This window comes from Dermochelys coriacea, chromosome 3, assembly GCF_009764565.3.
Source record: "Dermochelys coriacea isolate rDerCor1 chromosome 3, rDerCor1.pri.v4, whole genome shotgun sequence".
Taxonomy (NCBI): domain Eukaryota; kingdom Metazoa; phylum Chordata; order Testudines; family Dermochelyidae; genus Dermochelys; species Dermochelys coriacea.
In genome coordinates this window covers 96834976-96858264 of record NC_050070.1, presented here as the reverse complement: position 1 = coordinate 96858264, position 23289 = coordinate 96834976, and the positions used below count along the sequence as shown (strand labels likewise).

Below are 23289 nucleotides of genomic sequence, written 5' to 3'. Positions count from 1 at the left end.
CGAGGCCCCAAAATACAAAGTGCACGATATGCTACCTAATGGAGAGGAATGAATTTGTACAGGTTTTGTACTCACGCAGAAGTTGTTTGTACGTCGTGCCAGCTTTTGCTAAAGTTCTGTTTCAGCTCATTCATCAGGTTGATACCAAGCTTTTGTTTTATTTCTGCCAGGTGCTTTTCTTTGGCTGCTAACACTTGCCGTAAAGTTGAAATTTCATCCTCTAACTGAATAGAATAAAAAAAAAGTTAGCTAGTCCTGGAAAGAAAGTATCACATGGTCAAAGTTAAAAATCTTGACTGAGGTTCACGTGAATCTGTATTCGACAGTGAGGCATATGTGGGGGAAAGGTGATTAAAGCAATTTTGCTGGTCCCTGGGAAGCTACCTGGACTACAACATCCATTATTACAATTCTCCTCAAAATGCACATCTCCTTAAATGTATGGCTCCACACTCCTCACACGCACCTCGAAAAGGGGAGAGTTCTCTCACCGTTGGGAAGCAACTGTGCAGCAAAATCTGCTTGGGGACATCACCAGTCTTTAAATGACACAAGCGCTTGATTCACACAGAAAATGGGAATGGATAGGAGCAGGGGAAGACCATGCAACACAACCACCTTCCTTTGAATGCATGAGCTTTGCATTTCCTATTTACAGCTTCCGCTGAAAAAGTATCACAGCCTTCCTAGCTTGGAGCATATAAAATACTCATAACCCCCCCTCAGCTCAATAGGTTTTAAATAAAGAGCATTGTTTTTCAAAAACCGTTATGCTTTTTCTGTGTGAGACTTTTAATCTCTGTTAAGGAGTACTTGTGGTACCTTAGAGACTAACAAATTTATTTGAGCGTAAGCTTTCATGAGTTCACGAAAGCTTATGCTCTAATAAATTTGTTAGTCTCTAAGGTGCCACAAGTACTCCTTTTCTTTTTGCGAATACAGACTAACACGGCTGCTACTCTGAAACCTGTCATTAATCTCTGTCGCTGTTTTATATGGTTGAAATAATAAAAATATATATTTTTAAAGCATTAGATGTTACCAAGGATGGCCAAGTATGAGTCAGAGTACAACAGAGACTCTTCTAGCGTAGATACAGGGACTGCTATTGGAACTGCTCCTTGTCTAAGGGGTTTGGTGTGCATTGCCAGAAACCTCCTTGCCCAGCGCAGCCCATGTCCTCACAGCTAGTAACAATCTGGCCTGTAATTTATCAACCCATCCCAAGATAAAGGGGAAGGAGACATTTCTAGAGAAAAACACTTTACTACATTTAAGGTACCAGCTATAGAGCCTAGAAAAACATAGTGCTGAAGCACAGGCTACACACCATCGGCCTGGTTCTCTGCTTCATGGCAGCCCCTTAATGTCACTCCAGCAGCCAAAGGGGCGGACTAGAGAGAGTTGAAGAGCCCACCAGGAATTTCCCTGGCAAAGGAGAAATTCCTGCTTTATAATAAAAGGAGGCGGAGCAGAGCTATACCATCTCCGTCACGTCCCCTGGTATACGGATGCGCCAGGAGAAAGGGAGTGGTTGAATAGCCCTCTCTATTCTGGCTATCCCATTGGCTACAGGGATCCATGGGCACTCCCAGCATAAAAGCTAGAGCAGCAGCCCTGAAGACCCGAGAATACCAAAGGCAAAAAGATGTCTTAAAGTCACTTTGCTTGTCTACACCCAGCCTGGGAGTGGAGGAACAGAGAATCAAGGCCTACGCCTTTGGTCTTATTTCTGAAAAGTTTTTGGACTTGATACTACAGACTAAATTTTACTTGTGGGGGAAAAAAAAAAAAAAAAAAAATCAGTGGGACTCCTTGCATAGACACAAAACAAGCAGACACTGCCCTGTAATCTGCCCATCTAATCTTTAGTAACATTTTAGTTAAGGGGGAAGAAAGGAAACTAAGAACTGTCCTTGAACTAACCAATTTGTGCATGAGTAAGTTCTAAAGAATATATTCAGTCCAAAGCAATCTATGGTGCTACTGTTCGTACTCCAGCAGACATCTTTTCAAACACAATTTTTCAGACTTCATTTTATACAAAATAATGAGGTTACCTAGCATATGAATAGGACATCTGGCTAAGGAGAGGACAACTAGGAACAGTTCACCATTTATTCAATCTTCTCATGTCATTAGTCTGCATAGGGCTTAAAATCTCTACCTCACAAAACAAGCAGCTCCATGTAATAATTAAGCTGCAGTAGTGGTGAGGGTGAAGGACAAATATACTTATTCTTGACAACACAATTAGAATTTCCATTAAAACTGTTTTGTTTTTTCCTGTGTATCCTATTTATAGATATCTAGGTGTAGGGTGGCCAACTTTCTAATGTCTGAAAATTAGATTCCCAACCTATCCCTTCTCTCAAGGCCCTGCCCCTGCTCCACTTCTTCCTCCAGGCCCCACTCACTCCTCTCCTGCCTCCCTCACTGCTTTCTCCCCTCAACTCCAGCCTGAACAGCCCCAAGGGACTTGGCATGCTGGAGCTAAGGTTGGCAACTGGCAGTGCAGGTCAGAAGAGTGCTGCGGCTGCACAGGAGCAGCCAGGCAGCCCCACTGGTGAGCTAGGGCGTGGCACTGTCTGCCCAACAGCCCCCTTCCCCACCCGCTCGAGCCCTCTCTGCCCTGGAGCTGCCTGAGAGAGTGGCTGGGGGAAGAACCAGCTGGTGGGTCAGCTCATGTTCCTTCCCTCCTGGGGAACATTCCATGCCTGCTTTTACGGGAAGAACTTGGAGGATGAGTAAAATGCAGGACCACTACCAATAATTGGGATATGCATTATTACACTTATTGCCAAAAGCAGCTAAATCAGTAGGTCTCAGTAAGCCACTGCAACGGCCTTAGCATAACTAAGCAAGCAGCTTGGGGAGGGGCGGAGGGGAGTTTGACCCTCTGTCCTTCTTGATAAGATCTCTGTTGAAATTACTGAGGTATGTGTTTTAGAAAAAACAGGAAGCTTATCCATATCTGCCCTGTGGGATGTGTTTGTCAGGGCCCTCAAAACATGCGGGCTCTAACAAAACCAAAACACACCCCACATCTGTCTAATTGATGGTTTAAGAAAAGCTTCTTGCTTAACCTTTTAAATTGCTTGCTTAACAAGTTCTTTTTCTGATTGACATGTTATTGTTACACGAACCCAAATAAATAAGGAGAGAAAGTATGGGGTAGTTGGACTCTTCAGGAACACTTTGTGGACACATCGTAGGGTCCTGAGTGGCAACTGAATGACAGGCCAATTGGACAGCTGTTGTTGTACCACTCCAAGACCGCTCCAGACTTTGGTAATTATTGATTTTGGGGGCATTTTACTAACCTGTTGCGGACGTGTGTAAGCACTTGAGACTAAATAAAATGGAGCTTTAAGTGAAAGCACTCTTGTGATGGACTGTTCATGCCAACCACCTATCAGATGGCCCATCTCCATTGATTTATTTCCTGCCACTGCCTCACCAAGAGTAATTGTTACCAAGAGCTTTGGATGTTTAGAACCATGGTAACACACTGGGAGTCCCTCACCCCGCTCACCATGGACCTCCACACTCCCCGTCCTCAGCTGTAGCCGTGCAAACCATGCTCCTCAAAGGAGGTGCTTGTGGCCCGAGCTGGTGCATGTATGCGTGCTGCCACAGGAGCCACCACTTCAGGGCTGGGCAACAGGCTGCCACTCCCCCACCTCTGCAGTAACTGGAATTTTAGTGTCTGGTTAGTATATCTGACCAGACACCGCCAGGTTCCCTTTTCAACCTGATATCTGGGAACTCTATTTAAGTGTTCTGGAATCCCCTTGATCCTATTGGACATTGTATGATTTAACCCTCTAAAATGCAAAGAATGAGGCAAGCACTAGTAAATAAAGCACTGACTTCCAAGTCTGGTTTCATGCTATTGATCCCAAAACTATTTTTATCTTGCACACTAATGCATTCTCTTACTCTGAAAAGAAATCAAAGGTTCTCTGGTCTTTTAAAAATCTCACTCTTTAATCCCCACCCTCTCAGTTTCTCATTTGCCATTACATGGGATCTAAGTTATTCAAGAAGCTTGGGAATTAATCAGAAATTCTAGGCACATGGGGTGAAATCCTGCCCTATTGAAGTCAATGCAAAAACTCCTGCTGACTTCAACAGGCAGGATTTCATCCATGGAATGCAACAAACAATAATCTGCATGATCCAGAATAACTTTTCATTTTTCCAGTAAATTTAGTGGGCACTGGATCATAAATAACTAATTTAAGAATTCCTTCCTCTTGCCATTGCAGAAACAGCAAAATGAAATATTGTCAAGAATCAGCACCACTAGGGAAGAAACCAGATTCTGTGAAGGGGTAACTGAGCAAGTGTTTATAGGAAGAAGAAAATAAGCCATTCTGGTTTAAAACTAATTGGATTATGCATGTATTCATTGGACGGTGAAAGTTAGAATTCAATTTCTTGTCACCCAAAACCAAAACTCTGGGTGCATCAGTTCACCTCACTAAACACTATTAAACAGCTTAAGGTTAAGCCAAAACCAGTATCTTATATTACTTACAGATACTCAAACATTAATGCTTACCATATGGACTAACACCAAATTGATCATTACATACCTGTCTCTGAACATTCAAAGTCTTTTTGATTAAAATTACTTTCCATTTGTTCCGTTAGAGAGATAACTAAGTCTTCAAGGCTCTATGTAAGCACTAACCCTTTGCATACTGTTGAAACACGGATAACATTATGCACTCTATTGGAGGAAAGCAGATTGTGTTTTTTAAACCATCCATTATTAAAGGAAACCATCGACTTGAAATCTCATCAGTTAAAAAAAAAAAAGTTAAAACAGTTTCAGATATAAAACCTCCCCAAGTTGCTCAGATACCACCATGACTGGGGCCTTGTAAGTAACTTACAGAAAGGCTTAGGAATTTGTAGTGGGATTTTCAAAAGCACTTAAAGCAGGTAAGGCTGCCTAACTCCCATTCATTTCAATGGGAGTTAGGTGCGTTTTTGAAAATCCCACTATTCGATGCCTTTTGAAAATGGAGCTTAGGTTCATAAATCACTGAGCTGCTTTTGCATACAATACCCCATTGGTTTCCGAACGTTAAGCATGTGCAGAAGTGTGTGCTAGGTCAGGACCACAGAGAGAGACGAGACAACAAAGTCCCCGATCATTTTTGTGGGTTATAGATTCACATTTATCTTAATTTTTCTCTCCCGTTGTTACATGGGAGACTCGCATAACCACCAGAGGAAGCTGATGACCACCAAAATTATGTTTCCCCTGAACAGTCTATTAGCTTTCCTACTGACTTCAGTAGAAGCACTCATGCAAGTAAGATTACACATGTGCATACGTGTTTGCAAAAGCAGGCCCCAAGTGTCCACATTTTTTCTGAAACTCAGACTCTGTGTGGTGTACATAATTGAACTTCCTTCAAAAACCATGTTCTGACAAATTCCTGATCCCATGTGAAATTTTGGGGCAGGTCTGCTGTAATTTTGGAATGCAAAGTGGACCTGTAGTACATTTTCATTTTCAGATTGTTACAGGAATATACAATCATTTTTATGTGCACTATAGAAATGCCTGAAGGCCTCAGTTAGGATCAGGGCCCCACTGTGCTAGCCAATGCACAAATGCAAAGTAAGAGACACTCCATACCTTGAAAACCTTACCATCTAAAAAAGAAAAGGAGAAAGGGAGTTCATACAACATACAAATGTAACCCACAAGGAGATTACCCAGATTCCTGGGGCTCTATCCACGGGCAGCTCAGGGACAGGCACACTGTCAGAGTCTGCCCGGCAACCAATAGGGTGTGAGATGCCCCTCCCCGGGAGTTCAGGAAAGGGGAGAAGCCATTTTTGAGTCAGTCTGGAGCCAGCCGAGGCAAGGGCAGGACTCGCTGTGTGGGGAGCTGGTAAGTCCCAGGCCTGCATGCAGGGCTCCCCCCCGAGAACTGGCCTCTAGGGACCTGACAGCAAGATCCTTCAGCTGGGCTTTTCCTTCTATCCTGATGATTCCCAGTTTGTAGAGTTTGCTGGGAAACTTCCAAGCTGAGTTAGCTCTCCAGCTCCCTAGGTGAGACCAGTCACCACATAGTCAGCTCTGCTCTGGCACCTAGTTCAGGGCTGCTCCCTGCGCGATAGAAAGATAGATCCATCAATTTCTCTGTGTGTGTGTGTGTGTCCGCGCGCGCACACGCATATATATGCTGGGCTAATAGATTACAGTTTGGATTTTAGTACAGTTGTGTAATCTGCACCTTGAGCCCTACACCCTTTTGTGGGGATGGGAAATCCTGGGACTGAAGCAACCCGATTCCTGCCTGAAGAGGATCCCTGCCAGCAGAGATCAGCCCCTCTGCTGTGACTGAGGAGTCCAGTCATCTCTGAACCTGAGGATCATTCATGGAGTTTGAGAGTGCACCACCTTTTAGTTAGTCAGGGAATTTGTTTTGGGGACCCCCCCAACTCCCTGAACTGTGTCCTCAAGCCAGGGAGTAAGGGTTTTGTGATTTTATAACCTGCTGCATATTAAACCTGTGGAAGGATTTACCACCTTCTTCCACTTGTGCGTCCTTTGGGCTGTACTGAACCCAGTCAGCCACACTGCTAAACCACTGCAGAGAAGAATTTTGTGGTCATAAGTCATCAAGGGCTCCAACAAAGTACGCGTACCAATGGGACACTAATCTTACATTTGCTGGGGAAAGTCACAAGTATTTACAGCGTGGGTACCGATGAACTAAATATAGTGTTTTACCTGTTATGTTATATTTATCTCCTGTTTAATATAATTATTGTGTTGAATATATTGTAGGTGTTTGTGTTATTTCTTGGAAGTCTCCAACTATCTGGCAAGTAAGCGGGGATTACCCTGTTATTAGAATTTTCCTCCCAGGCTGCCCTGGTGACCCTGCCATGAAGGAGGGAGGGGGGGTGGAGGCACCACCAAATAAATTCATAGGAAAAAAAAGAAGATACACCCTGCTAAGTGGGTGGCAGGATTCAGAAGAACCCAGACCTATCCATCAAAACCTGTAAGCAGATTAGCATTAAAGGGTGGAGAGGGGGTGCTAAACAAGCAATGTGGTAAGTATGATGAAAAGCACACCAAGTAGTGGGCGTGTGTAATCCATCCCCAAGACCAGCAACATACAAGACAAGGGGGAATTAAAAAAAACTGCATATTTTTACATATCTTATTTTGTTTTTTTAAATAAATACACATCAGGCGTACCTGACAGCCACTCATTCTATTAACTGATCTCTTGTAGGCATCAAGAAAGAAGTGGGCCCTGAGAAAGGATTTGAAGGAGAGGCTAGGTGTCCTTACTGACTGACACAGGGAGAACACCTCATGTATAAGGAGAATGTGGCATAAAGCACAGAGATAACAGAGAGACGTGTACCATTGGACTTGTGTGTCAAGATTAGCATTACAGGTGGAGAGGAGGGTGGCGGTAGGGTGGGAGAGAGCTCTACAGGAACTTGAAGCTAAAGCAGAGAGGAGAGACTGGCAAAGGCAGAAATGACAGCTGCATCCAACTCCCACTGAAGTTACTTTCAATGGGAGTTGGGAGTCTAAAAGCTCTGTGGGCCTTAGGGCACGTCTTCACTGGCAACATTAAAGCGCTGTTGTGGCACTGTTTTAGAGAGCTCTCCCAGCGCTCTAAAAAAAACCAAAAAACAACAAAATAACAAAAAAAACACACCCACCTCGACAAGGGGCATGGTTCCCAGTGCTGGTGCACTAGCTACACTAGCACTTTACAGCACAAACTTGCAGCGCTGTAAAGTGCCAGCATAGACGAGCCCTTAGAAAAAAAATCTCTTCCAGAAAACTTGATCTTAATTTAATTATAGTCTTAGAATCTCCCCCAAATTCTCCAGACTTTTTCTAAATGCAATGCTCAAGCGTTTTCCCTTTGAACATAATTACATGCCACTGGAATGCCATGAGCAATTTAAAACAGTCTTATGAGCCCAGCGACCTAGATACTGTAATTCTAGTGACAAAAGAACAACTTTCAATTTGTCTTTATATACTTGAATAGAGGGTCTCAACCCGTGTGGCGAGTTCCGAGTGCCCTCAATTCCCACATCAATGAGTGAAGGGTGCTCAGAACCTCATAGAATGAGACTCTTGGGGAACTCATCATTCTCAGATAACTACAAGGAGTTTTCTTTATTTTCCACCTTCTCTCTCTTTCAGTCTGTTCGGCCAGAAAAGCATGCAAATCAATGAATCCAAGAGCTACAATATGCGAGCTTACACACATTTTCTTTAAACGTGAAATAACTCCTACCCCATCTGCATGTCCTGAGCCAGATTATATAAATATAATTAATAGCCATACGTAAGCTTCCTTCCTATTATTTACAGGTGTACAAATGCACTATAGAAGCAAGATGTACCTAACATTTTTGAGACATTAGATCTTCCCATAGCCTTAAAAGCCCAACTGGGCAGAAACAAACAGTTGGATTTTACTCCTCCAGGAAATCACAAGTCAGAGTACAGAATGAAATAAACAAAATTCTCAGTGGTTAAGTTCAAGAATCAAATAAGGTCATGGAGGATAGGACAATTAATGGCTATTAGCCAAGATGGTTAGGAATGGAACACCGTGCTCGGGGTGTCTCTAAACCATCAATTGCCAGAAAGCTGGGGCAGGATGGCAGGGAATGGATCAGTTGATAATTGCCCTGTTCTGTTCATTCCCTCTGAAGCACCTGGCACTGGCTACGGTCAGAAGACAGGACACTGGGTTAGATGGACCACCAGGCTGACCCTGTATGGCTGTTCTTATGACTATTAACGGCAATGTAAATATTTTTACTGCATAGTGGAGAAAGTCTAGTCTCTGCTAAGAATTATCCTTTGAATTACATCATCTAGTCCTGTATCAGCCTCCCATAGTTGTCAGTACCAGATGCTCCAGAGGATGGTTCAATGACAGAACAACTTTCCTATGACCTTGCCAACTGCTAGTGTCTACTCATGCATTTAAGCTTGAAGGTTTTTGTCCCTTCCAAAATGTTTGGATTATTAAAATCCTTAGAATTGGAACTTTTAGTGGTTTTGAATTTTCCACCTTCTGGTTTCACTGATTGCCCCTTTCTTATAGTATTATAAGAAAGTGAATAGAGAGTGAAAAGTTCGCAATATCAGGGTTGGAAGGGACCTCAGGAGGTCATCTAATCCAAATCCTGCACTCAGATTGGGTTTAAGCCTGATGTTTACCTTCCTAATCTCACCAAAACTAAATCAATAGTGCCATGTAATTTCATCCAGTTCAAGCTCCTGCAACTTCCTTCAGCCATTTGGAATTTCTTTTTTTTTGTAAATTCTCTTCACAGAACTGTAAGAAGTTGTGTTAGCATGATGTTGCAATCACCATCCGTGGTGTTTTCTCTAAGAATCATGTAATCAGCTCTTTTCAGTAAGTGTGTCATAGGCTGGCTGGCCCTTCCAGAGAGCAAGAGAGATCTTAGCCCACCTGTGACACAGCTGATTTGCCTCCCCAGGTGGAAAGAATGAATCAAGTCACTTGACAGGCAGTCGTGTGACTAAACCAGGCCTCTACGGGTTAGAAAAACAGAAGCTTGTGAACAGCTAAAGTGAGGCACTGCAGAGTGGATCAGCAGGAAGAAAGACTCTCTTGCAGTGGTCCCTCAGGAAGGCAGTCGTGCCTGGGTAGAAAGACCCAGCTGAAAGTTGTGTCTTCCATTTGGGGAGTGGCAAAGAAGGCAGGCCAGGCCAGGCCTTAGGTCTTCTCCTGTGAATGGAGAAGGAGCCAATACCTCAGGGAGGAGGAGTTGGGCCCAGCTTTAAGAGGTGAGAGGATAGAAGACCTTTGATATTTGTTTTGGAACTTTGTTTTAGACACACCATACTTCAAGAAGAGTGGTGGTTACTTGACTTATGAAAGCCTTTTGTGAGTTGCGGTGTATCAAGGAGCCTGGAAGAGGGGAAACAGACAGAGCCATAGAACCAATCCCAAGCCACGAGGGGGCTCTCAGGAGGCACTTGAGAAAACGTCATGCCACAAATCCATGGTCTTGAAAGAATATGGGTTCTTTCAGGGGTCTTTCATTCACTATATGTGCTGCAAATTTAAGATTAATGACACATTGCTCATTTGTTAAAATAGCACACCCACTAATTTTACCTCTGCCATCAATAGATTAGTTTTCCAAAAATAATCGACAGAATGAATCACCTTGCACTACTCTAGTCTAGAATAATTAAATGAAACAATGTACTTGTGACATCTGCACTTTATCTTGCTAATAACTTCCAAATTCCAGAGGTATAAATATAAATATCCAGGGGATCAAAAGCATTACCTTGGCTAGCTCAATCTTTAACTCTTCCTTCTCTTCTTCAGAAATAATGCTTGTGAAATCAATATCAGTGACTGTTTCTTCATCTGTCTCGTGCAATGGCTGTGTTTCCAGCAGACCTTTGAAAATAAGAAAGTAACAGTCAATAAAACTCTTACAATACATTTCACTGAGTGGTGATGGGGAGGGACCAGAGGGTGGCCAACTGTACGAAATCTAAATAAAGGTCTAACTTTTGTTACATGCACTAGAGTTATCCAGGTCTTTCTAATACATCCCATTTGGATTCCTCTTGTTTTTGCTTTTATAAACCTATTGCAAATGATAGATAATCACAGAATCATAGAAATGCAGGGCAGGAAAAGACCTCAAGAGGTCATTTAGTCCAGCTCCCTGCCTGAGCCAGGGTTAAGTATACCTAGGCCATCCCTGACTGGTGTTTGTCTAACCTGTTCTTAAAAACTTCTAATGATGGGGATTCCACTTCTTAAGTACTGTTCCAGTGCTTAACTATCCTTACAGTTATAAAGCTTTTCCTAAGATCCAACTATGATGACTGGAGCTTGATGGTTGCATTACCTAGTGGTTAAGGAGTCTTTTTTTTTTTAAATGAAGCGGGAAATTGTTAGAGGCCCTCCCACTCCACCGGGCTACAGCCCCAGACACCATGAGGGTTACCAAAGGCCAGGCACCCACAAGTGCCTTATGACTGCCATCTCTGGGACACTTGCTACCTCTTACTCTATAGTCCAAGCTTTACAGTCTGTAGCAAAACTGGAGGGGGGAAAAAAAAAAAAAAAAAGGTACTGACTGCATCTTTAGTCAGTCTGGGCCTACCAGGTAGGTTCCTCTTTTCCCAGAGGAGCTGCTCCAACATCCTTTAACAGGAGGGTCCAGGACAGGTCCTTCTCTCTGCCTTGTCAGCCCCTTTCTGAGCTGTCTGGCTTCCTTTTAAGCTCCATTTCCACCTGGAGCATGCGCTGCAGATGTGGCTGGGCCCAAAATTATTCTTTAACTCCTTCAGTCCTAGTGTGAGGCTTACACACCTCATCACACCAACCTAGATCTCCCTTGCTGAAACTAAGTGGATTACTTCTTGCACCAACCTTGATGGACATGGAGAATAATAGTATTTTGTTGTATTCTTTTTGTAGAATATTGACATGAAGACACCAACAAGTTAAAGAAATCAAATATCACTGGATGCAGCATACAACACTACTGCACGATACAGTATAAAAGAAAAGAAAACATGAAAAACCTAGCTTTTTCTTCAAATTAAAAAATAAATATGGATCACTGCTGTGTGATGTCCACAACAAGGATGACAATATAACTGCTAGTCAATATAGCATTGTGTCATACAGTAGATCAATATACACTTTATATTTTTCCATGCGTCTTGTTCGAGGTTTTTAGAGTCTCTCACTATTAACTGAATGAGACAGGTTGGATCACAGAAACCCCCTTGGGGCTGCCAACTGATGTGCCAGGACTACTTCTGCCCCTGCTTTCCCTGCCAGCTTGGGACTCCAGAACCCTGTCTGGTTGTGCCAGACACGCTTGCCAGCTACAAACACAGACCTTGGTCTGAACAATGTCCCACAAGCTGCTGGCTTAACGGAAAATAACTTAAGAAGTGTTCCTGTCTCCAACACTCAGATGCCCAACTCCCAACAGGCCCCAAATAAATCTGTTTTACCCTGCATAAAGCTTATACAGGGTAAAAACTCAAATTGTTTACCCTCTATAACACTGATAGATATGCACAGCTGTTTGCCCCCCCCCCAAGTCATTAATACATACTCTGGGTTAATTGATAAGTAAAAAGTGATTTTATTAAATACAAAAAGTAGGATTTAAGTGGCTCCAAGTAATGACAGACAGAACAAAGTGAATTACCAAGCAAAATAAAATAAAACATGAAAGCCTATGCCTAATACAGTAAGAAGCTGAATACAGATAAAATCTCACCCTCTGAGATGTTCCAATAAGCCTCTTTTACAGACTAGCCTCCTTCTAGTCTGGGTCCAGCAATCGCTCACACCCCTGTGGTTACTGTTCTTTGTTCCAATTTCTTTCAGGTATCCTTTGGGGGTGGAGAGGCTCTCTCTTGAGCCAGCTGAAGACAAAATGTAAGGGTCTCCCAGGGGTTTAAATAGACTCACTCTTGTGAGTGGACACCCCTCCCTTCTCCCTGTGTAGAATCCCAGCTACAAGATGGAGTTTTAGAGTCACATGGGCAAGTCACATGTCCATACATGACTCAGAACTTACAGGTAGCAGCCATTGTTCACATGCTACCTTGAACATCCTCAGGTAGACTTCTTATGTGGATTGGAGCTTTCCAAGATCCATTGTCGATTAAGTGTTTCTTGATTGGGCACTTAATTTAAAAATTCCTTTCTAAAGAAGCTGCCCAAATGCCTTACTAAGGGTACTTAAAATCAAACAAGTGCACAGCCAATATTCATAACTTCAAATACTAAAATGATACATGCATACAAATAGGATGAATATATTCAGTAGATCATAACCTTTGCAGAGATATGTTTCATGGCATATGTAGCAGAAAACATATTCCAGTTATGTCATATTTACATTCATAAGCATATTTCCATGAAACATTATGGGGTGCAACGTCACACTGAGTACTGCTACTATGGAAAGTGTACCTCTGGGTTTGACTTCACTGTTGAGAAGGAGCAGTTTTTACCTCAGCTGATTTATGCACAAGAGCTATCCCAAGATAAAAATATAGTGAAGACAAAGCATTTTAGTTTTACCATGAGGTAAACTTATCATGCTCAGTCCTATACTGGCTGAAAGTTACTAAGGATGGGGGGGGAAGAGGGAGAGGGAAGCAGTAGATGCGATACTAAAAATCAAGATACAAGGCTTTTGACACAGTCCCACATGACAGTCTCAAACAAACTAGGAAAATGTGGTCTAGATGAGATTACTATATAGGTGGGTGCACAACCTGTTCAAAGACCATACTGAAAGAGTAGTTATCAATGGTTTGCTATCACACTGAGAGGACATATCTAGTGGATTCCCACAGGGGATGAATAATTTTCATTAATCACAGATAACTGAGAGGAGAGTATGCTTATAAATTTGCAGATGACACCAAGCTGGGAGGGGTTGCAAACATTTTGGAGGACAAGATTAGAATTCAAAACCATCTTCACTAATTGGTCTGAAATTAACAAAATGAAATTCAATAAAGACAAATACAAAGTTCTATACTTAGGAAAAATATCAAATGCACAACTATGAAATGGGGAACAACACGAGTGTTATATGGATTGCACTGGAAGTAATTGTCCCTTCTAGCCCTACATTTCTAGGATTCTGGATCCCCATCTGAGATTTACCTGATGGTGAAACTAAAGTGCCTTGTCTTCACTGTGTCATTACCTCAGGAGAGCTCACATGGGTTATTTACTCTGAGGTAAACATCACTGCTTTTTTTAGCAGTGAAGACAAGCCCTAAGATGATGCTATATGGAGGTTTCAGAATGCTGGTAAGTCTGAAGTACAAGCAACAGGTATGGGGAGTGGAATAGTTTAGAAGCTTGGAGCAGAGTATACTTGTGCTTATTCTTGATGGCTTAATTCACTGTGCTGTCACACTTAGGCCCTGATCTTACAAACACTGATGCACATGCTTAATCTTGCTACCTGTAATCCCACTGGGGGGAGGTATAGCTCAGTGGTTTGAGCATTGACATGCTAAACCCAGGGTTGTGAGTTCAATCCTTGGGGCCATTTAGGGATCGGGGCAAAAATTGGGGATTGGTCCTGCTTTGAGCAGGGGTTTGGATTAGATGACTTCCTGAGGTCCCTTCCAACCCTGATATTCTATGATTCTATTAAACCAATGACAGTACTCATGATATTTAAGTGCATGCTTAACTGCTTCCAGGATCAGGGCTATGATTTGTCTCTTATGCTCAGGTGCTCTGAAGATCATCATCAGCATGTCTTATTCGATAAGCACCAACAGGAAAGAGAGTTTTACAAACGGCATCCAATGACCGTCACAAGGAATTTGGTGGCTTAAATAACTGGTGGATGCTTCCTATTGGTTGCAAAGAGAACGTGGAACTTTACCAGACTCCTCCTTCCCCAGCCTCTCCTTCCCTGTGCTTTGCCTAGGGAGCCTGGCATTTGTGTGTTGTATAGAAAAGTTTAACAAAACTGCTTATCAATTTCACATTGCAGTTCACAGGGTTCTGAATACCAAGAGTAAACCGGCCCATAGTTTTGACAACTTCACTCTGGTGCTGCTTGGCAAAGCAATGAGTTGCAACAGAAGCACTGACCTGTCTGGTGGCACTCTCAGGAACAGACCACTGTGTTGATTCATGTTTGGAAGCTTAGCTTTGCAATCATAAGGGTCAGAAATTTAATAAAAATAAAAGCTTAAATTGTGCAGAAATTGATCATTTAGTTACAACATCATGCCAGCTTGGTATGTCAAAACAACCACCACTGTAAATATCTACTTTAGACTCGGAAGCCTGGATAAATACAGTATCCTTCCAATACACAGCCACATGTATCCAATGTAACTTCTGACCAAAAATGAAATCTCTGGGTCAGCTATAGCCTAGACAAAAGATACTTTACAATGTGCATCACTCAGCTGCCACAAAGACAGAGCTATGGCTAAGCAGAATTCAGCACAGTTTGAGGAGAATAAAATGAACTCTGGGGCAGCCAGAGTCTGATCTGGCCCCTGATCTAAGATACAGCATCCAGAGGGAAGCGAGAAAAGAAGGTAAGAGAAGGATGAAGAGAGATCCAACTAGCTTTCTATTTGAAATAGCATTTAATGTTGGATGAGATTTACACAGCTCTAGGGGGATGATGTCACAGAATTTAGTAGTATAACAGGAAATGCCGCAATAACAAAGATAGTTGAATGGAAGTGAGTGAGCAGATTGGTAGCTATAAATCATATCAACCAAACATGAAGGAACATTGTATATCTATTTGTTAACACACACACACAAAAACAAACTTGTTAAAAGATTAAGATGGCAAAGTTCAGTACTCAAAGTTATGAAATTCCAGAATTAAGGCTGCCTGTGATCCTCATCCAATTGGTCTCTCTCTGCCACCATGGCCTCCAATCAATCCCCCACCTAACCCTCCCATATTCTCTGTTCTCATGGGCTCTCAGTTCCAAACTCCCACTCAGCTCCTTGTTCCAGTCTCTTTGACCTGCCAGTCCCAGTTCTCCCCCTACATGCAAGTTCCTCATCAGATCTTCTCCTGCCTCACTTCCTTCCCCCCCATCCCACATGTTTTCAGTTAAAGGGCCCTAGAATCTGTCACCATGTTACAATACTACAAATTAAGCTAGGGTGACGTTATTTCACTGAGAGCTCCACTGTGCCCAATCACCAGATCTAGAGAGCTAAGATCCAGGACTTTAATGTGGAAGACCTGAGGTCTATGCACAAAAAATGGCTGTGCATTTTTGAACTTCAAAAGAGTGCATTTCATTACTAAAACCATGTACCCTAATTGCAAAATTAAATACGTACACAGACATTTACCCATATGCAAGCATAAATACTTAGTTCTTACATGCACCTGCTGTAATGGAGCAGGCAAACAAAGATGTGCAAAGGTACATCCTTTTTCCCCTGTGGAATTTAGGCCTCATCCTTTAATAATAAATAATAAAAAAAAAATTATTCAGCCCTTGTACTTTAAACCCAATTACCAGAGAAACCACTTCTTGTGTTACACCTCATCACAACAATTAAAGCCAATTGGGATGATACTGTTTTTGTTTTCTGGGATTAAGCTTTCCAAGTACAGGGCCTTTGCTGTTGGAATACATGGCCTTTTATTCGCTAGGGCAAAACACATAATTTGCCTAGTTTTTGATTGACAATCAATTTTTGTTTACTTAAATCTTATTTGGCTATTAAAATATCCCAGGATTGTTTTACACAATGGGCTGTCTATGCAATTTATATGTTATAATTTTTATAAAAGCTACACTTATTTACAAGATAAACCATTAGGAGTTCAACAACATCTTACTCTGCCCCTTTCTCACATCCAGTAATATCTTACTCTAGGAATACCTCCCTTGATTTCAGTAGAGCTATATGCAGAGTATGTAACTACTCAGTATGAGATAATGTGGTAGAATACAGCCCTAAATAAATTAAAAGACCAGATGAAATTTTAGCATGAGTCAATAAGCTGCATTTTCCCTAGAGTTTAATGAAAGAACGAGAGACTGAATTGAAATTATGCATTTTTAATAATAGATGGTGATATTTATGCCTTAATTTCATTTCAGGCCCTGTTTTCCAATATATCCCAGACACAAAGTTTACAAATGAGACATTTCAGAATTACTAAATTAGTTTTTCAGATGAAACAAACAAACATATGTATTTTACCTCATTACCAAATTACTGATTGGTTTTACGTGCAACAAAATGGAACCAGTTTTAACCGCATGTGCACAAAATTAAAGACATTAAACAATTGACCATATTAGGATTCTGGCACCTGTACATTTACTTGACTGATTTCAAATTCTGAAAGTCAGTCCAACTCTACAGCTAGAGGATAATTACCCACTTCCTAGCCTAAAGTCTGAAAATGGCCTGGAAAAAGCATAGAACCTGCTAAATCATAAAGTGAGTGTCCTGTGTTCTATGCAGTGGATAATAGTGCTTGGGCAGGCATCACCAAATGGTGCTGTTACAGACAGTCTTCCAAGTTTTTTTTTGCTTGTATGCGAGTAAGTTTTGACTCTTGGGAAGACATGGTTTTGTTGGTGATGTTGGTTATTGCGAAGTTTGGTGTAAAGGTAGCTGTGAGAATGGCTAGCAAGTCTGTTCTCTGCCTTAGTCTCTGATTAGAGTAAATTCTTGAGGGTTAATTGCAGGGTGGATTTGATTTAAAATCACTAGTCAGGAAGACCGAATTTAATCATGATTTCCACACAAAAGTGCATTCTTGTTGGTTGTTATAACCTTAATACATATTCTTCACAACTCAGATGTAGGTTTCATTTTTAGAAGGTACACACTATACATTTTTAAAATGATGTTGAAAAAAACTTTTCAGATTAGTTTTACAGCTATATCAGAAAATGAATATTTGTTTGATTATTTCATTTACCAAAGGTAAGTGAAGCAGATATTTATGAAGTCATTGGGAGATGAACTATCTCCAATTCAACAGGTTAATCATTAATATTTGGAGGATTTTCTTGCCATGTTGCATTAGGAGAAAAACATCACCAGACAGACATTTAAATTGTTTTATTTAACTAAAAACAACAAGGTTATGTATTCTGGAGTTTTAATTAACCAAAAAGTATGATGCTTCACTGGTCCTGTCATAGGCTGTACAACCTTCATCCAGGTATCTGGAGATTACTGGCTGTATTTTTTTTTTTAAATCAGAGTTCAGTGAGACTCTCAAATTTCATTTTGCAGAGTACTCCATATCAAGCCATGTCACGTACAGTGACTTGGTAATAATGCACTACAGACAATACTACCTGTAGAGTTAAAAGCAGGAAATCCATAAATTCTCCTGTAGTCCAACAAAATATTTACTTGCATACTTTACTTTATTCATTTTCTGTACTGTTTATTTTTTAATTTACAAGATCTCCTATCATAATCTCTGGTCACTGAATATTAAAAACAGCTTGCATAATTTGCTGACTACTGCCAGTATTGGAAGATTCATTCAGCCTTAAATCTTCACAATAATCATATTATGTTACATTATTTTACTACAGCTGTGCAAGTCATGCCATTATACTGTAGTTAGTGACATATCAGTTGTGGTGGGTGGGTTCCCCCCCTTTTTTGTTAATGCACTGAGACGCCAACAGTGGATAACTCTGCAAAAATAACAATCTTTTCAAACTTAATCCTGGCACAGAGTATTTACTCTTAAAAAAAATCAAATATTTATACAATTTTGGTCCAAATTCCGCAAAGATCTATGCATGTGCTTGATTTTATTTATTTATTTAACACACACACACACACACACACACGCACACAGTGGGCTTGAACCAAATCCCAAAGAAGTGAATTGAGAGACTATTTTACTACTACAGGCTTCAGATCAGGACATGAGAATAGTTCTGTTCACTTCAGCAGCACTATTACATATAAAATACAGTTCAAGTGAGCTGGCTGCTGCTTTTTTTAATTTAAAGTGAATTCTGTGGGTAAAATCCTGGCCACACTGAAGTCAATTGCAAAACTCCCATTGACTTCACTTGGGGTAGGATTTCATCCAGTGAATGTGTATGTACCATCTGTATCATAGCCTAATTCTTTGGGTAGAACCACACACAATAAAGGTTAAAGTTTACAAATCAGCTTTTGTGCATGTGTAGTGAGACTATTGGCTTTTTAAATTCATACAGTTGCTTATGTTTTAATCTGATGGTGGTGGTCGCATGCAACACGTACAGCAGGCTACACAAGAGTGATGTGATAGAATATAAATTATGCTCTGTCTAGACAATATGGCAAACTAAGAAGGATTTACCAAATAGCCTAACAGCTGTGGAGAAAGTCTAGAGGGTTAAAAGGTAGGTAAGAAAAAAAAGTCTAAATTTTGAATTTTAAAAATGTGTATTTTATTGTAGTGATCAGAGTCAGCCTTTTCAGGGAAATTAAATCCTTCCATGTCAAGTTAAGAATGTGTGAGAATTAAAGGCTTTTTAGGTGATGGTCAGCAAGAATGATTCTGTTATAGTGTATGTGTTTTTGACTTGGATGGTAAGGTAAGCATCAGTCTATGCAACTATAGCTTGGGGGGGGGGGAGAGAGAGAAATGGATGCCAATCCTAAGTCCCTTTTTCAGCTGCCCTAATGGAGCAAAGGGCACAGGCAACTCTGGACTATACTGTTCTGGGCCACAGTGCTCGAAGCACCACAGATCTGGCAGGAGTACTCTGAGAAAAACGAGGCTTACACACAGCTGTGAGTTATTGGCTTTACTGAAGGTTAGTGACCCACCCATAACGGGGACTCCAAGCGTTGCAGTCACGAAGGCGGGGAACCCAGCACACCGGAGCTGTGCCTGGGACAGAGTCCGACGGAGGGGCAGACAGTCAGTATTAATAAGCATTACACAAAAACAGCTCATGAATATAAAGTTAGGTGCTTCTTAAAGGGGGGCTTTCTACTACCTGGCAAAGGGCCATACAAAGCAGCTGTGTCCTTCAAAAACTAACTATCCCAAAATAATGAAGCAGCTATCTATGTCTCACAGTAACCTCTTGGCTCGAGAAAGCGGAAGTTCCCTGACTAGGCCGTAACAAAGTCTTCCGCAGTCCCTTACATATACATACCCTGCAGGAGTAAGCCTGGCTTTCCGGGGCTCTGCTGGTTGCAGTCTGCTACCGGGAGTTCCACTGGAGTCACTGCCCCTGCTTTCCAGAGCTCTGCATTCATTCTAGCCTGGTTTTGCACCCACTCAACTTCCTGCTCTAGGGGGCACGTTGAGAGGCAGACCTGGGGCAAAGCGAAGCAGGTGCCTGGTATTCTGGCAATCCTCAGCCACTGAAACAGTCTGTAGGAAACCATCAGTGTCAGGACTGGGGCAGTGGACAGAACTCTGAGCTACCTTTGTTTCCCTTCTCAGATCTTGTACCAACTTCTCTCAGTTGGACACAAGGACTTGGCCTGTGGTGTGAATAGCACTTAATCTGAATTTTAAATTAATGATGCTTTTATGTTGGATTTTTATAATCCCACATTTAATAATATAGCAGGAAATGAAGTGAGATCTCAATCATTTATGCAACTTATGCTTGTGACTTCCCTTTTTACATTGCTTGTGACTTCCTGCACATCTACCAATGTGATATATGCCATCATGTACCAGCAATGTGTTTCTCCATGTACATTGGCCAAACCGGACAGTCTCTACGCAAAAGAATAAATGGACACATATCTGACATCAAGAATTATAACATTCAAAAACCAGTACGAGAACACATCAATCTCCCTGGACACTCAACAACAGACTTAAAAGTGGCAATTCTTCAAAAAACAACAAAATTCCAAAAAGACTCCAGCGAGAAACTGCAGAACTGGAACTAATTTGCAAATTGGACACCATCAAATTAGGCCTGAATAAAGACTGGGAGTGGATGGGTCACTACAAAAAACTAATTTCCCCCCTGCTGATACTCGCACCTTCTTGTCAACTGTTTGAAATGGGCCACCTGGATTACATTGAACTCATTAGCACTACAAAAGTGATTTTTCCTCCCTTCTTGGCAACAGTTGAGAATAGCCCACTTCCACCTTAATTGAATTGGCTCATTAGCACTGACCCCTCCCCCCCACTTGGTAAGGCAACTCCCATCTTTTCATACATTATGTATTTATACCTCTACTGTATTTTCCACTCCATACATCTGATGAAGTGGGTTTTAGCCCACAAAAGCTTATGCCCAAATAAATTAGTCAGTCTAAGGTGCCACAAGGACTCCTCGTTCTTTTTACATTTGTTATCTTTTGGCTTCCATGGCAATCAACCTTGCACTGAATAGTCATGGGATCAGCCTCTATGGCCCTCTGGGAATTCTGTGGCGCAGGATCAGACATGATCCAATCCACCACAAACAGTTGTTTTAAAATTCCTTAGCCTCTAGTTTAAGTTTGAAACTTTGCCTGGTCTACACCTAAAAAGTGTTGCCGGCAGAGCTTTGGCTAGGCATTTGAAAAAAAACAAAACAAAAAAAACCACCCCCTCCCAGACATAGCTGGTCCAGCAAATGCCCCAGTCTGGATGCAGTTCTACCACCAATATAGCCTATTTCACCCAGGGAACTAGCTCAACCGGCAAAAGTCCAAACGAATTTTTTCCAGTACAAACTGCATCTCCACTAGGAGCGAGTGCCAGTATAGCTGTTTCAGTAAACTCTTTCTAGTGTAGACAAGGCTTTATTTATTTACTGTTACACTCTTACTCTTAGAATTCAATTCTGTCACCTAGGAGAAGTACCAGTTTTTATGCAGAATTTCAACTTCTGCTGCCTCTAAGAAACTGACAATTGTATACAATTATTTTTAATAGTATCCTGCTATGACTGCTTGAATGATGTAATGGGGTAATGATGTAATTGCTGTAGATGGTCTTGGAAACCCCTCTACTCATCCGAATTGGAATGGTCAGGTTAAATGTTATAATTGCAAGTATACATGCTGGAATTATCAGCCAAAATACATGTTTCCAGTCTAGTTTTACCTTCAAATTATTCAAACTCAGTTACATTTTAAAGATAAAAACCAGAGACAACAGCATCAAATATTGATTAGCTACTTCTGTTTCCCTGAGCACTTTAATGAAAGATAGACACTACACCTCACCTAATGTCAAAATGGCAAACATTTATATTTCTTTTTCTGTTAGGAAACTAGGCAGGGGGAAAAAAAACTAATTAAGCATTCAGATTTCAGAAACTGTAATTAAGAACACTGGAGCTGTCCAGATTATAATACTGCATTCGTGTCATTCATATTCTTTTTCTCATTATCATCAACACACAATGCCAGGAAAGGGACATCTGAAATGCTTGCAATAAAAATTAAAAAGTGGTCATAAAATCCAGTTCAAATTGCAGAAATTACTACTGTTCTTATTTTTTCATTCCTTAAATTACACCAGCAGGATCCAAGCAGGAAGAGAGTCATTTCTCATTCTAGTCCAGGTGGAGCACACAATTTCTGAGAGAGACCGACCCCTTCTGTGCCTGGTCCTAACCATATGGACCTAGGATGCTTGATTCTGGAGAACATCCTAGAGCTTGTCTGTTCTCCTGTGGATAGGACTGCCTTATTTTTCCTCACCTCCTCCAAGCTTGAAGCCAATGCTGTTTTGTGGCTTGGCTAGACCTACTTACAGAACTGAAGGGAGAAAGAAGGCAGAGATGGAGGCAAGCGTAAGGGATGAAAAATCAAAAGCCAGGTTCCTCTTGGCTTGTTCACGGGTGCACATGGAGAAAATATACAAGAAGCCTTTTCTTCACTCCTTGCAAGGACCAAGCAGCATTAGAGCTTTAGCCTTCTGAGGAAGGCAGGGACTGGTGGGGGTTGGGTAGGACCAGTGCTTTAAATTTCTTCCCTGCACTGGCTCATTGCATAGGGGCTAGTATTAGGAGCGTAGCCTCTGGGTGTTCAATGCTCCAGGAGGCATTCTATCTTCTCAATGCAGAACATGCCTCCTAGTGCTCTTTACAGCCCCTTATCAAGGCTGTTTCTAAACAGCACAATCTAGCCCTAATTTGGAAATAGCTTTAGAAATATCATTGTTTAGCAGTTCTCAAATTATGGTTTGTGGATCACTTGTTTGTAGTCCCTGGCCAACTTGCTGGTCACAGTATGTAAGCACTGGTCTTCGTTTTCAGCTACAAAGTCACATTAAAAGAAGCTAAAACTACATTAAACTACTTTCCTAATATCCCCCCCCCGCTGCTGGTGATGGCTCATCTAAAGTGATCACTCTCCTTACAGTGTGTATGATAAAACCCATTGTTTCATGTTCTCTGTGTGTGTGTATATATAAATCTCCCCACTGTATTTTCCACCAAATGCATTCGATGAAGTGAGCTGTAGCTCACGAAAGCTTATGCTCAAATAAATGTGTTAGTCTCTAAGGTGCCACAAGTACTCCTTTTCTTTTTTCCTAATATTGTTTTCCTGTGGAAGGAATTGCTGCAGATGCCAAAGGGCTCTTATTCCATTCCTAATGGAAGGTAGCTTGTGCAACAACCAATGACAGAACATACTCCATGACATGACCTCTATGCTAAGATGTGATATGCACTCTTAAAGAGTTTTCCCATCTTGCCACAGATAAATCAAGCGGCAGTTCAGTGGGTAAAAGTAGCACAATTCCAGCTGTGGA

General features: G+C 41.5%; 1 protein-coding gene across 3 annotated transcripts in view; it reads right to left on the bottom strand.

Moving 5' to 3' along the window:
- The window catches only part of TPD52L1 (TPD52 like 1), a 100427-nt gene that overhangs the window by 60931 nt on the left and 16207 nt on the right, over window positions 1–23289 (bottom strand). For all 3 annotated transcript variants that reach the window (XM_043510901.1, XM_043510900.1, XM_038394803.2), the window contains exons 2-3: window positions 10354–10469; window positions 76–224 (exon numbers count right to left, since the gene is read on the bottom strand). In XM_043510901.1, the coding sequence (XP_043366836.1) occupies window positions 76–224; window positions 10354–10469 (265 nt within the window). The remainder of the gene's footprint in view (window positions 1–75; window positions 225–10353; window positions 10470–23289) is intronic.